Consider the following 14,706-nt stretch of genomic DNA (forward strand, 5'->3'; position numbering starts at 1 on the left):
ACCAGAAGTTCCAGCATCACCCATTTTTGTATGAAATGTCCCTTGAAATACAGTTCGTCTGATGTTTCTCTTCTCCTGGTCTCTGTGTTTCGGCCACTACATCTTCTCTTCTTGAAGCAGAAGAAATGCTCTTGCTTTTTAGTATAGTTCTTGTTTTACTATTGTACTTATTTTATATTTTACTATTGAACTTTTCTATTGTTTCTACTTTTTAACTGTTGTTTTTATTGTTTTGAGATTTCACAGCACAGCGCCTTGTTTGACATGCGGTCATGGTAAATGTATAAATTTGGAATGCAAGGGTCTTGTTCAAGACTCGATTTTTGGGTCACAGTTTTGTTTCGGTCCCATCTGATTTGTGTTTTACAAAACAAAACAAAAACCTCTACTTTGCACATTTTGCAGAAGTAAGTCACAATTCTCTTCATTGTTGAGCCCCAGGACCGACTTTCTGAGTCAGGATTGCTAACGTAGAGAAGGAAACTGTAACCTTTAGAATTTGAAATGCAGCATTTTAGTGTCCTCCATCACAAGAACGTGCTGCTGATCTTTAGTGCTGAATGTTGCAGCTTAAATCAAAATGCGTTATGCAGTTTTCTCAGCATTTATTTAAACCATGCTAACATTTCTATTGCTTAAACTTAACCAGCCGTTCATATGGAGACACTCAGATGATGATCAGTCATATTTTTATGGAAATACACTTTAGACATTTTACATTCATTTAAATTTGAAGTATACATTTCTTCAATAAATTTTGATTCTAGGTATTTATGCAACCGTTATTAAAAAGTCTTCACCCTTTAAGAATCTCAAAATTGTGTGAGAAATGCTGAAATTGGATAAATAATAAACCATTTATATGAAAATACGTTTTCTATCCTCTAAATTGGGTTTTCAAGCTCCTGTCGTTTAACAATGTTTACTTTTTATTTATTTTCATATGTAAATTTATGTTGAAATTGATTACTAAGCAAAATCAGAAAAAAAATAGAAGATCTCTGTATAAACTCGGTCTTAAAGGGGGCAGGTCGCTTAAAACCCCCAGAACCCGCCCTCCTGATGTGTCACCGCAGCTGTGACGAGGCGCGTTTGTTTCAGCACCATGGACAGCGCCCCACGGGGCTGCTTGGGCCTTGCTGCGGAAACCCCGTAGAACGGTTCAGGGTTTCCCCTAATGAGGTGCACCTGTTGTCTGACGTCAGCACTCGCGAGACAACAGTCTCAGGTGAACGAGGAGTGAAGCTGCGGCGCGACAAATGTCAGTTTTTGTCAGAAGCGATTGGGTTGTTTTTTTTATGCCGCGTTGTTTTTTTAATTTTATTTGGAATTAAGAAGTTTCCTCTTTAAAAATGCGATTTTTCGTGAAGTTTTTCTGGTAAAGTTCCGGTAAAAACCGATTCTGCCTTTTCATCATTTGTTAGTTACAGCTGCTGTAACGCGTTACAGTAATCCGTTACTCGCCAGCTTTGCCTCGTCTCTCTCTCTCTCTCTTTGTCTGAGCCTCCATGTGGGTTCTCCCTCCACGGACTCGGAGCTGCGCCCCTACGCGCGCGGCGCTTACTCCGTCCGTGTCCCCGTCACAGCAGCAGCAGCAGCAGCAGCAGGCCCCCGCGCGCACCAGCCTCTCACGCGCCGCGGGCAAACGGTGAAATGTTGCTGAATCTGCGCCTGAACGTCTCTGCGTTTCTGTCGAGCTGCGCGTCTGCGGGCGGCGCGGGGAAACCTCTGCGGGGCGCGCAGCCGGGCAGCTGAAGTGGAGCGATCCGCGGACACCAACCACAAAAGAGAAGAGGAGGATGACAGAGTGCTGACAAAGGGGGGAGCCCCTCTGGATCCGGTTTCAGCGCTGCGTAAGGGGACCAGCTCGCTCGTATTCGGACAGCCAGAGAGCATCATCTTTGGAGGGGAACCATGCCCGTCCGGAGGGGTCATGTGGCGCCGCAAAACACCTTCTTAGGAGTCATTATTCGGAAATTCGAGGGACAAAGTGAGTAGCTTTCCCCTGGTGTGTCTTTACTGTTCATCACTCTCTCTACAGCATGACAGATTCTGTCAATCAAATGGAAATCCATTGTTTTTCCAACCTGCTTTCATAATTCTCATCTTCCTTTTTTTTTTTTTTTTTTTTGAAAAGATCTGCGCACCTAAAACTCTGCTTTTTTAAAGTCTCACATGCGTTCAGAAGCATGGATTTTAGACACCTCTAGAATCTGGACCACTTCTGACACATGTCTCACTTTAAGACTTTCATCTAGCAGAAACTTTCAGGTTTTTTTTTTTTCCATCTTGAACCTTTTTCCCTTCTTTCTAATCTTAAATCTATGGCAGAACATCTGCATCTGTAAAGAATTGTCCACATTTGGAGTCGGTAGTCTCTTAAGTCGCGCATCTAATATGAGGACACATAGTCATGAAAGGCTGTAATTATCAGATTTACAGAATCTTTTTACTTTGGAGAGACACATGTTTGGGAAAAAATCTGCAAAAAGCTAAATCCTTGCTTGAAGAAATTGGGAAACGTGCAAAACCTGATTCTGCCTCTTTCAATAATCCAATCATCCATTTCCTCAACCTGCTGTATCCCTTTTGGGGTTGCGGAGCCTGCCCCTGGGCGAAGACGGGGTATGTCCTGGACAGGTCGCCAGTCTGTTGCAGGGCCAAACAATCACACACACATGCACTCACACACACACCTAGTCACCAATTAACCTATGAAGCATGTATTTGGACTGTGGGAGGAATAAACCTATGCATGCACGAGAACAAGTAAACTGCACACAGATCCCAGCCGGGCTCTGAACCTCCGTATTCCAGCTGTAAGGCAAGAGTGCTAACCACTGTGCGACTGTTGAGCCCCAGTCGAGACTAATTTGCACACATTTGTCACATTTTAGAATTGTTCTGCAGTGACTCTACCAAAATGCTAGATGGCAGCACTAGTTCTTTTGCTAGAGCTGGAGCTGTTGTATCCTGCTAATGTTTGCCTCCTGTTGTGATTCTATGTGTAAGTAATCTTATGGGAGTTGACTCTTCTGCCCAAATCAATTTCATTGCATATCATTGATGAGTTGCTGTTATTCAGAGACACACCATGGTGGGAAAATGACAGTAATAGAAATACATTTCTTGGAATTACACTGAAAATTATCAAACTTTTTAAAAATGGGTCAAATTCTGTCAAAGAGTTGCAACAAACTACATGTATGGTTTACAAGATTTTTGTCTTTACAGTTGTTAAAACAAATTTTGTGGCATTTTTAATGGTCTCATTTAGATGTTACGTGAGTCTGTTTGGTGTTTTTTGAGAGATCTGTTGTGATTTTTTTTTTCTTTTTTTTATCCAACTTTTTCAACACATCTTTATTATTTTTTCCCCAACACCTTTCTAAGTGTTTTTCCTATCGCAGTTTTTGACTAAAGAGAAACCACTAAAGTTGTTCAGGTTTTACCATCAGTTTATTGCAGCACAGGTTCCCACGACAACTGAAAACAAGCAGAGTTGCAATAAAACCGACGCCAGAATTTGGACTAATCACAGTTGAGATCTGAATTTCTAACTGGGAGCAGGAAAGAGTTGAGCGACGTCCATAGCATTCTACAGTCTGACAGCGACCCATGAACTTCATTTACCTTTCCAAACTCCTTACAAATTAAACAAAACTAGTTGTGTCTGGTAAATTCAAAGCTAGAAAAAAAAACATTTTATTTTGAAATGACAAAACTAAACAATTTAACCAACAGAGACAAGAAATGAGATTAAGGTGCGGTTTTACCTTAGAAGTAAAATTACATTAGTGTTTTATTTTGAAAGTTCAAGTGTTTAAGAATAAAAGGCACACAAAAAAACACAATCAAATACAGTGTGCTCTCTTTTCTGAATTTTGAGGGTAATTGAGGCTTTTCTATTCCTTCACCTACAGATAAGAAGTTCATCATCGCTAATGCCCGCGTGCAGAACTGTGCCATCATCTACTGCAACGACGGCTTCTGCGAGATGACGGGCTTCTCCAGGCCGGACGTCATGCAGAAGCCGTGCACCTGCGACTTCCTGCACGGCCAGAGCACCAGCCGGCACGCCGTGGCCCAGGTGGCCCAGGCGCTCCTGGGCTCCGAGGAGCGCAAGGTGGAGATCACCTACCACCGCAAGGACGGTGAGTGTTTTAATGGTGGCTGCTCTGACACTAGCTTTTGTCACTTTTGCTGCTTGAACGGCTGCAATAGGGACGATTACAAATAATTGTTGTAAATGAGATTTCTAGACGAGGGTTCAGGAGTTGAGACTCTTTCTGTGGAAGTCCAGTGTTGCCATCAAAGGATGAAAGATCTTCATTAGCTTGAAACCCCACCGGGAGGATGTAGTTCTGAAAACCACAAGTTCATCTCTCCTCCTGTGTGTCTTCCTGCATGACGTTCAGCACAGACGCTGCATCTCCTCCTGATTCTCACGAGTCAACACTGTGAGGCTGTCAGGGTGGACGCCAACCCTTATCCCCACATTCTGCAGATAATCCCCCTATGGTGCTGCTGACGGTTTTTCAAATGTAAAGGCTCTGTAGTGAAAGTTGATACCAGGCGCGTCAGCTGAGCCGATGGCTTGTGACCTCTAGCTCTGGAAAATATGTCGGGATGCTGTAGCTCCAACAACACCAGCAGCACCTGAAAGTGCTTGAAACACTCGCAATGTTTGGTTATTCTGTTTTCAGCTTGAAAAAAAGTACATATTTCTGTGAATTTCCCAAATCTTTTCATTTTAAAGTTTGTCATTACAGCGGTTGTTGGTTGAAATCCAAAGGTTTTGGGGGAAAATTACAGCAAGAAGAGCCTTCTTTTTTTTCTTTTGTGCATAAAATAAAGTAGTTTCTGTCTAAAAAGCATTGTAATGCAAACATTACAGACCTACATTTTATATTAAATATTTGTAGCGTTTATATGGGCAGATTATTCATATGTTGCTAAACTTACACTTAAAAGGAAGTCAAATTTAGTTTTTTCCTTTTTAGCCTAAAATTATTGAAGAAACAGGGAAAATTCAGTCGTGTCAAAATAAAAAGATGGCGTCTTTTTGAAGGTGTTTACAGCTGTGGGTTCATAAGGTGAATAAATGCTTCATTTTGTGCTCACTTGCTGCATCTGTCACCTCCTTCCAGCTGCCTTGCTCTTATGTTGTCGTCTCTTTTTATCATCTGCGTTACTTGGTTGGCTGTTATGTTGCAGAAAACCTGCGGTTTTCTCTGGATTCCTAAAAGTCTTGCATATTGTTGAATGAAGCTCTCTTTTTTTCGTGGGAGTCATTTTCATTTTACAAAAATACAGTTCAACTTGTGTCACTTTCTGCTTAAATAAAAATGAAGAATAAACTCAATAACATCTAGCATTAGGCTACTTTATTCAGATGCAGAAGACCGTTCACACAATTTGCATGGCGGATTTGCCTTCTCCGCCTTTAGACGCGCAGCAAATGACAAATTCGCTGCTGGACGCTTGTGTTGATGAGCCCGACGCTCCTGTGGGAGTAGTTTCTGTCCAAAGTTTTCAACCTAATCTCTACATGGAAGCATTGACTGTAAATCTGAATATTTAAAATGCACGTCTCCATATTTGGGTTCATGAGATCAATCAGAAATTCTCACAGTACTGCGAGCTTCACCATCTACCTCAGGAGCTGCGTTTGAACGACGGGCGCTTTCAGCCGTACTTGCGTCTCTGTGACCCAGTTTGACGACTTGTCGTCCTGCATTAGTCCTAGAAGAGAAAAAAAATAAAAACAAGAATTTTGATGTAAATGAAAAAATATAAAAAGTTTCAGGAGGGAAACGATCAGAAAGCAATCAATTCTCCAGGTTTGTTTTGGACTCCACCTGCTGATCATCAACACGCTCTGAGTCCCTGATTGGTTCATGCAATGCAAATTCTTCGCCAAAGTTCAGATATTTAAATTTGCGCGGCCACATTTTTTGCCACACGTCAGAATTTTTCGCTGCATTACATGCTGCTTCCAGACGATTAAATCACACCGCAGGACCTCCGATTGCGTTTGTACTTCACTTAACATTAAAACTGATGAATCGTGTTTGGTGTCAACGCAGCTTTAGGACCTGGAGCTTTCTGCCTGATTTGTACAACACTGCCCCCAAAAGAGCATTTGGTGCAACTGCATGATATTTCTTGACTGTAGTCTAAACAAGGGATGTTGCGAAGTGTCTCAGATTTCCTCGCTAATCAAACCAAATGTTGACAGTCTTGATGTAAAAGGGCTCATGGTTATATTTTCCCATGATGCTTTAGCCTTTTTTTTCTTCTTCACAGCAAGCTGTCGTAGCTGCAACAAAGGAGACGGGGAGAGCCAATATGTGTGAGGGTTGTGTTCTCTCCTGCAAGCATTACAGACAACAGGAACCAGTGCTGTGGTTCACAATGAGAACAAGAACTTAGACTGAATAAATGAATCTGTAAAGGAAGTAGTGAGACATCCGGCTCCAACTTACTATAAACTTATTAAATATAAATAAAATCTAGATTAAAGACTAGATCGAAAAGTCAATAATAGTCACATCATTATCGGATTAAATCTTCGAAATATTTGCCCTCCCTGCTGTTAAAATCGCATTTATTGAAAAGTGTAATTCTAAGAATTATGTTTAAATGAAGGCATTGAGAGCGATCCCACTGCCTTCCTGGTCAGTTTGTTCTGAGCCAAAACAGTCGAGTCTGAATCGATCCGCTGAGCAAACAGCAGTAATGAGGACACAAATACCTCCATGTTGCATTGATCCCTGAGACCATCGCATCGGACGATAGAAATCAATGGCTGCCGACTTTGCTCCCTGGCTCGTCTTCAGGGGACGCCGGCTAAAAAAGAAAACGCTTTGTCTGAGCCTGCAGCAGGGAGGAGGCCTGCCTTTTGCTCTTCTGCTTCCTGAGCCTGTCATGACCTCTCTGCTGTCCTCTCACCTGATTCAAAGCCTCCCCAGGGAAGGTCGCGCACCTGTTTCAGCGTGCACGCTGTTCCTGCAGTCTCTGCTCTATAACAGGCACCTAAAGTGCTGTGCTCAGCCTGGACATTCCTGTTAAAACACTCAAAAACATCTGAGCAGAAGATAGAAATCTGAAGAATTTTATTCTCAAATAATTTGTTATTGAACATCGATAGATGGGAAATTTTTAAAGTCCAACTCCAATCCTCTTTTGTTCTATTTTAAAAACGTTCCCAGTGGTATTTTAATTGTGAGTATGCCTTTTTAAAATGAGGTAAAATTGTCCGTTTCTCTGACATAGTTTTTGAAAAGCGGCAGGAGTTTATTAGAAATTCAACTGTTGAGTTGAGGGCAAGAAGCAACCCCGCCCCCACTTCCCCAACCCAAAAGTAAAAAGAAGACACATGGATCTAGTCGTCTACAAGTGAATCACTCAGAATGGAGCGGAACAGGGAGCTTGTAGCCCGCTCAGCATAGTTTCTACATCACAAATAAGCCCATATCCAAACAGACTTTTTTTGTCTGCTACTGATTCACAATAAATTGAATAAAGTAATACTCAGAAATGTAATTTTGAGCTTAAATTTCTTTATATCATCAGAAAAGTGCCATAAAAACATCTTAAAAACACCATTTTCATCTGATGGTAGTCTAATTCTTTTCCACCTATTTACCACACACCTATACAACTGATTGTAACACAGTTGTTCTGATTTTTATTTTTTTTGGGGGGGGGGCTGTTGATCCAGTACGAGTTTAATGCAAAACAGTTTACACAACATTTTCTGAACAGAAAAACCCAAAACAAAACAACAACTTAACATTCATGTCTGAATCTTTCAAAAAAAAAAAATCTTCCAATGCCCAACATGCTGTAATAAGTCAAACCATGAGGAGGACCTCTCCTGTCATCAATAAAAAAGGTTTAATTTTATCCCCTTTTCTGGGCAAAATGAGTTGCTTCCAACCACTTCAGCGCTGCATCATCCAACATGTTTTTCTGAACATAAGCACGTTTCTTGGAGCTATGACGTTTGTTCTCATTCCACTGGTGGACAGCTGTTGGTTTATGGTTGTTCCTCTACATTTTAGGATGGGTCATAGAGGATGTAGGCTTCATCTCATTGGCTCCCTTCAATTTGCTCCGAGTTGCATTGGACAACAGTGAACATCTGGGCTCATCTTTGGACAAACGTTATCAGTAGAGCACTTTTCCAGATGGACAAGTACAAGTTTGTGTTTCAGCGCTCTTCTATGTGCCTGATAATCCCTTTCCTGTTTTATGTAACCTCCATGAAGTGGATCTTCACTGCAGCTCAGAAAAGACTTGTAGCCTGTTAACTGTTGAAGGGCCTGGAGGAGTTTAGCGATAGAAAGTCCAAGAACTGGATATAAACTAGACCCAGAAAAAAGGCAGTTTTCCTGTGTATCTCAGGTCCTGCCTGTAATAGGCTGGCCTCTGACATGATGCATGATGGATGTGCTGTCTCGTAATATGACAGACTGCCACCACCTAAGCCTGATTCCAAGCTCCCTGTCCAACCTCACTGTTTGTTAGATTCTTGTTGATCTTTCCACTCAGAAATCTTGAGGCCTGAAAAGAATTAGAAATATTGCAGTTTAAATTCATTTTAAACATCAACCACTTCAGGAGCTTTTCGGGTTATGCTCTTCTTCTGTTGTTGAGAGAGAAACGATTGATAAAAAAAAAAGGCAAATTATGATTTCATATGTTTCCACACCGCTGATATGTAGGAGAATGATGCGTTCACTCTGATCACACGTGGTCAAAGCAACATTTTCATTACAGGATCTACCTCCAGAAATGTTCATATTGACTCATCCCTATAACTTTTAACACTTTTCACACCAGAGATGTAAGTTGCGACTCCTAACTAAATAATGCACGCTCTTTTTATATCGGCTTTGCACTGAAATGCAACACAAAGTAAAGTGTTGCGCGACGGTGAAAAGCGCTTTTCTTTGCGACAAAGTCAACTGACTTACATTGAGTGTGCAAACACTTCACTACTGTAAAGTGTTGGATGTAAGCATAAAACTGCTTTTCTCCGCTTTAGAATCCACTAGAATTAAATGCATACGCGGTTAAAGAGGAGTCAAAAGAATTTAGGGTTAATATAGGGTTAATATATTGATATTGTGCTAATGTTTTTTGTGTATGTGAATTATTGAGACTTTTAAAACAAAGGTAATATCCTATAAACCGTGTTATTATAAAAAAAAATCATGTTTATACAGTTTGAGTCTGATTACAATAGTTCTGTGTATGTGGAAATGCTATTTGCAAAAACACTTTGGATAAAATGCTGTACAGCCTTGACAAAATACAGGGGCGGGGCTATCAAGGGGGGCAAGGGGGCAGCTGCCCCGCTTAGAAAAAAATCTTCCCCACCCATACCCCCCCTCCCAACTTTGCAGTCAAAATTAGTGTCATCATTAACAAAGATTAAGAAATCATCAATACAAGCTTCTTTAACTATTACAACAACAATAAAAGCAACATGTTTAAATAAAATCACGAGCCCCTCAAATTATCTGCTACGCCCCTGTACTGTGTATGCAAGCCTACTCCACGCATTTCTTTTTGTTGGTACTGCTTTACAGTAATATCACCTAGGCTTAAATAATTGTTGTTTTTGTATTAATAATCTAAATATTTATTTCTGGTTCTTTCATTCACAATGGCCTTCCACTTTGCTGTTCTCATCAGACACTCTTCTAGTCTTCTGCCCCACTCCCTCCCCATATGAAATGTTCTTGCTCTGCCACTGACTAAATCGCATACATGGACATGAATATACATAAATAGAGAGAGAAACAGGAGAGAAACGTAAAAATAAAAGGACTGATTAGAAATCTAAAAATAAAAGGCCACAGATGATCTACTTTGGGTATATTCTTTTGAATTTCCTGAGTTTTGCAGAGAGACTTATTGGAGACACTTCACTGCATGTTACTTGTGAGCCAAATGATGTTGTTCCAGATTGGGTATCTGTGCTTACACTCTTTACTCTGTAACTATAATTCAGGCATTAAATATTAGATGGATAAAAGCCTGAAAAAATAACTCAAAACGGCTTCAAAAGGTAAAGTAACACCCCGAGCTGCCCTGTCTGTACTTGTCTGCTCACAAAAGTAAATCCATTGTTTTCTCTGCTTTCTATACTGAGGATCAGTCTCTCCGGGCTTCTCAGCATTTCCACAAATCCATAAGTTGAGCATGTGGTAAAAGCTCTTACTTGCAAATGGCAACTGATGCTGCGAATGTCGCACTATAAATAGATTAAAGTTTTAGTTGTGACTCAGATTCTCACTGGGATTAGAGGGCTTTTTTTCTTTTTCCCCCTCATCGGAAATGAATTGCAAAGTTTGAGTTCAGGATTTTGATGGGCATTTAAAAAAAAAAGAAAACGTCATCCCTACAGAAACATGAGGTTATGTCACGCGAGGAGTTATCATCTCACTAAAACTTTCCAAGAACGTCAGCGGAATGAGTGACCTTTGACCAAATTCATTAAAAACAAAAGAAATATCTTCCTGTTTGAGCTAATGGAAAGAAAAAAATTATATTTGCCAACAAAAACATATTTATTTCCTGTGCAAGCTCTATATCTTACAAGCCAACAGAGTTGGAGACCTCTAAAGCAGTGGTCCCCAACCTCCATGCCAGGTCACTTGGGTCCAGTCCACAAATTAAAACATAAGTACGGTAACTTACATTATTTGTTTTGTTTAAATTTTGATTCTGACTAAAGTTTTATTTGGAAAAGATTCAAAAACGCTATTTCCATGCAACTTTTCAAAATATATACGACGAGTGCTGAGCTTTTTTCTTGGCCGCACAGACCTGGAGAAAGGATTACGCACCTTAGATGCTTCCATGGAAGGTAGAAATGTGCATCTTGGCTACATGTATTACATGGATTTCCACCAGTTTTTGTGCTTAGCCACAAGTAAATTCGCACGAATAACATCAGCTTTCAATAAAATATTCGATTCAATTTTCTTTATTTCAAACACAAATGAAAATAAACACAATATTTTAAATAGGCAGATAAATCAAGACAGTGTGCTGGAAAAGGAGTGGGTTGAAGAGAAATCTTGTATGATCCCACCCCTTTATTACAACAGCTGCGCATTTCTATTGACAGTTTTGTACATGTTATACGTTCATATTACATTCTGCATAGCACCTATGCAGAAGTGACGTGTTGTGTTTTTATCGATCATTTTTGGCCTCATAAGGTTCCATCTTGCAGGTTTCTTGAATAAATGTAAGCGTTTGCTTTGTTTAAACCCTTCATCCAGTCCATTCCATAAATCCACACCACAAATTGAGAAGCACATTTCTGAAGTTCAGCTGATTTCTTCAATTGTCACCCCTTGTCTCTTTCCTTGAACATTTGTTGTATGTTTACTGGAAGTAATTTATTTCTGGCTTTACACATGATGAGAGCTTTTTCAAGTTTCACTAGTTCCAATAATTTCAATAAACCCATCTTTAAAAATAGTCACTCCACACCATGAACTATTTAAATGGCTTTTTTGGAAGATATACAAACACTGTAGATTTGTTTTATAAGTATTTCGCCAAACTTCTACACTGTATTGTAAATGTGGTGGTATTATCGATGAATATATTAGTAGACGTGCTTTGTGAGTGAGTGTATGGCACGTTTTTCCCAACACTGCTGTGCTTTTAGCAAGTTTAGCTCTGATTTGCTTTATTTGTGGCTTCCAGCTTATATATTTGATTATCTGTAAATTGAAAGCTTAAAATAATTGGATAAGAAGCTTAAAAAATGCCTTCTTCAGCCACATACAGACTTGTCTATAAAATATTGTCTGACGCTAAATTGGTCTGTGGCCTAAAAAAGGTTGTTCTTAAGAACTTCCTATTTTAGATTTGTATTTGTAGCATTTTGTCTGCCTTCTAAACATTAAAGAAATATGGCAAAATTATTTTAAAAAAAGACGTAAAGACAGAAAATTCAGGAGCAAAGCTTCTTTGCTTTTTTAATTACCTAAAATGTCCTCTTTTTTTTAACAGTTGACCTTCATTTTTGTTCATGTCTGCCTTTGAATACAGATGGTACTTCCTAGAATTGATACTAATATGTTACAAACGGCATTTTAATGCCAGAATGACCATTTGACTAAAAAGCCTCCAGCTGTTAAAACTGATGATCCGAGTTAAAAAATGTGTTGTACAAACAAGCAGTTAGCTCGGCACTTTAAAAACGTCTAAAGGGACATGTGGCAGATGAGTGTGCAACAAAGAAAACTGGCAGGGACACTAAATAAAAAATTGAGTTCCGCTCCAGTCTTTTTGTTCTGCCTCCGTATTTTACTACTACTACTACTACAACTGGTGAACATAAAAAGATCATACCATAAAATAATTTATAGACGCACAGATGAATAAAATTCTCCTTTTATTGACCATAAATGTAATTGTTGCAGCACTTTTGTTACTACCTGGTAATTGACTAAATCAAAGCTAATAAGGAATATACTACAAACAGATGTCTTCTAACTATAAAAGTGTTGTGCAAACATGTAGAAGTAGGTTTTGTTGTCGTCATGCGCTGACATTTGTTAACCCTGATGTGACTCATCTTTTCTGTCCTTTTTTTCCACTGCTTGGGTCAGTGAATCTGCCTTTCAGTCAGTTTTAGTGTTTGGGAATCGACGCAGTCTGAGCCTCACCGAAGCCCGCCCCTTACAGCAGTACAGTACTCTCTAGAGTTGGAAGTAAGTCTTGTTTAAATATAGTTTGACCTTATTTCAGAAGTTCATCACAAACATGACGCCAAAAAGAGATCATACCATTTATTTGGTTTTTCAAGGAGTTTGCTCCCTCCTTGGAGCTGCTAGGGATTGTTTGAGAATTTCTCCAAAAGAAATTAAGATTTCAGGAGCTCAGCTAAGACCTGATTAAGTTTTGATGTCGACCTGAATCTGGTCTGTTTTGGGGATGTTTTATTCATCCGTGGCGGAGGCATTCGGCCTATGGATGCAGTTCTTGTGTTGATCGTTGGTACACTGTTGTTGAAGGGCAGATGCAAGGCCGCGGCATTGACTGTGAGTGTGTGCAGGTTTCCCAAATGTTCTCCGCGAAGTGCACTGCCTGTGAATAATGTATAAGACTGAGTAGAGGGGGCAGAATAGATCAGGGCGGCCCGGCCCTGGTTCTCCAGAGGTACGCCAGCATTCTCTGCCTTGCAGCTGGTTACCTGGATCAACAGTTATGTCTGTCTTCTGCTGTTTGCAGGGTGGAGCGACTGCAGTGGCTGGACGGGGGGGGGGGCTTATTAATAAAACTGGAAGGACGTTAGATGTAAAACATGGAGTACTAGTCTAACTCCAAAAAATTTGGGATTGCAAGAAACATTTCATATTTTTATAAGTGAGCTTTTATGCAGGTGTCCCTTTTTAAAATACCAACCTAATATATACATAAACATTTATAGTCAGCTTTGTTCAGCCAATCATGAAATGGATAATGGAGAGGTCCCCAGGTGGAAAAAATGCATTGTGGGTGTTCTGTGAGGTTAAAGCCCTGCTTAAACCTGGACATGTTTTCTTACACCATGTTCACACCGCACTCGCCAACGTGCGTTCAAGCGACCACTTCCAATGAAAAGTCGATGTAGACTGATGTACAACCGCGTTTAGGGCTGCCGCTTTAAAACCCTCCTGCTCACGCACAGCTACGCACATTTTAAAAACCATTTTGAAGGTCTATGTACAAAACATGCATCCGCTCAAAAGGCATTACGATTTAAATCAGGTGGAACTTTGACCAATCAGGGACTTGGATTTGGTAGTGACATATGAACGTCTAACCAAATCTTTCATAAGTCGAAAAAGAAAAATCCTGGAGCAAGATTCACAAGATTTGCTCCACTTCAACATTTCGCTCAGTCTCTCACAAATGTTGGTGGCGGACATGTAGAAAAAGAAAATGAAGCCCCTCCCATCTTGTCCAGTGTGAACACCATGGGCTAAATGCACGGTGAAGAATGCATGTTCTTGAAAGCGCGTCACATGCATGGTTGTCTGTAGCTTTAGAGAGCTTCAGCTCTCAAAATTAACGGTGTGCCACAATTAAAGGGCCTATACCATTCTATTCTTAAGCCTTTTATACAGCCTTTAAACAATATCCTTGAATATGACAATATATTACCTTTGGCACACAAAACAATGATTTTTTTTTTATTATTAAATATTAGTTATATCACTGTTTCTTTGATTGGCAGGTAGGTGGGCCCATGCATACACAAAATGCTGACTTAGCCCCTCCCATTGTTTTAGACTATTAATTCATGTGGGTGAAGTGAACTGTGGTTGAAATGGTACAACAAAATGGATTAAAAAAAAGTAATCTTAAAAATTTGGTATTGAAGGTTTAATGAAGCGAATTTAAAAACGGCGTACAGCTGTAAAAAGTTTTTCAACCCAAAAAAGGCAACGGCTTGTATTTTATGGAGTGCGATCACCCCACGTGACGCCTGAAATTATTACCAGTAGAATGATGATGCCAAACATCAACATGACGGTACATATACACCACAATCCAAGCACTTTGTGTTCCATCAGAAACTGTTTTTATATCAGAGACGTTTACTCTGTTTAAACTGATCGTAAAAAACACTCAGTGGAGTTAATTCATCTCTGTGGTTTTTGAAACAAGATACTCCATAAT

General features: G+C 40.0%; 1 protein-coding gene across 8 annotated transcripts in view; it reads left to right on the forward strand.

The window, feature by feature from the left end:
* The first annotated feature begins 1,197 nt into the window (after positions 1-1,197).
* Positions 1,198-14,706, forward strand: part of kcnh7a (potassium channel, voltage gated eag related subfamily H, member 7a) — a 98,109-nt gene continuing 84,600 nt past the window's right edge. For all 8 annotated transcript variants that reach the window (XM_020710294.3, XM_078932772.1, XM_020710299.3 and 5 more), the window contains exons 1-2: positions 1,198-1,990; positions 3,924-4,154. In XM_020710294.3, the coding sequence (XP_020565953.1) occupies positions 1,915-1,990; positions 3,924-4,154 (307 nt within the window). In that variant the 5' untranslated portion in view covers positions 1,198-1,914. The remainder of the gene's footprint in view (positions 1,991-3,923; positions 4,155-14,706) is intronic.

Source organism: Oryzias latipes, chromosome 2 (assembly GCF_053564925.1).
Source record: "Oryzias latipes strain Hd-rR chromosome 2, Olatipes_Hd-rR_3.1".
Classification (NCBI taxonomy): domain Eukaryota; kingdom Metazoa; phylum Chordata; class Actinopteri; order Beloniformes; family Adrianichthyidae; genus Oryzias; species Oryzias latipes.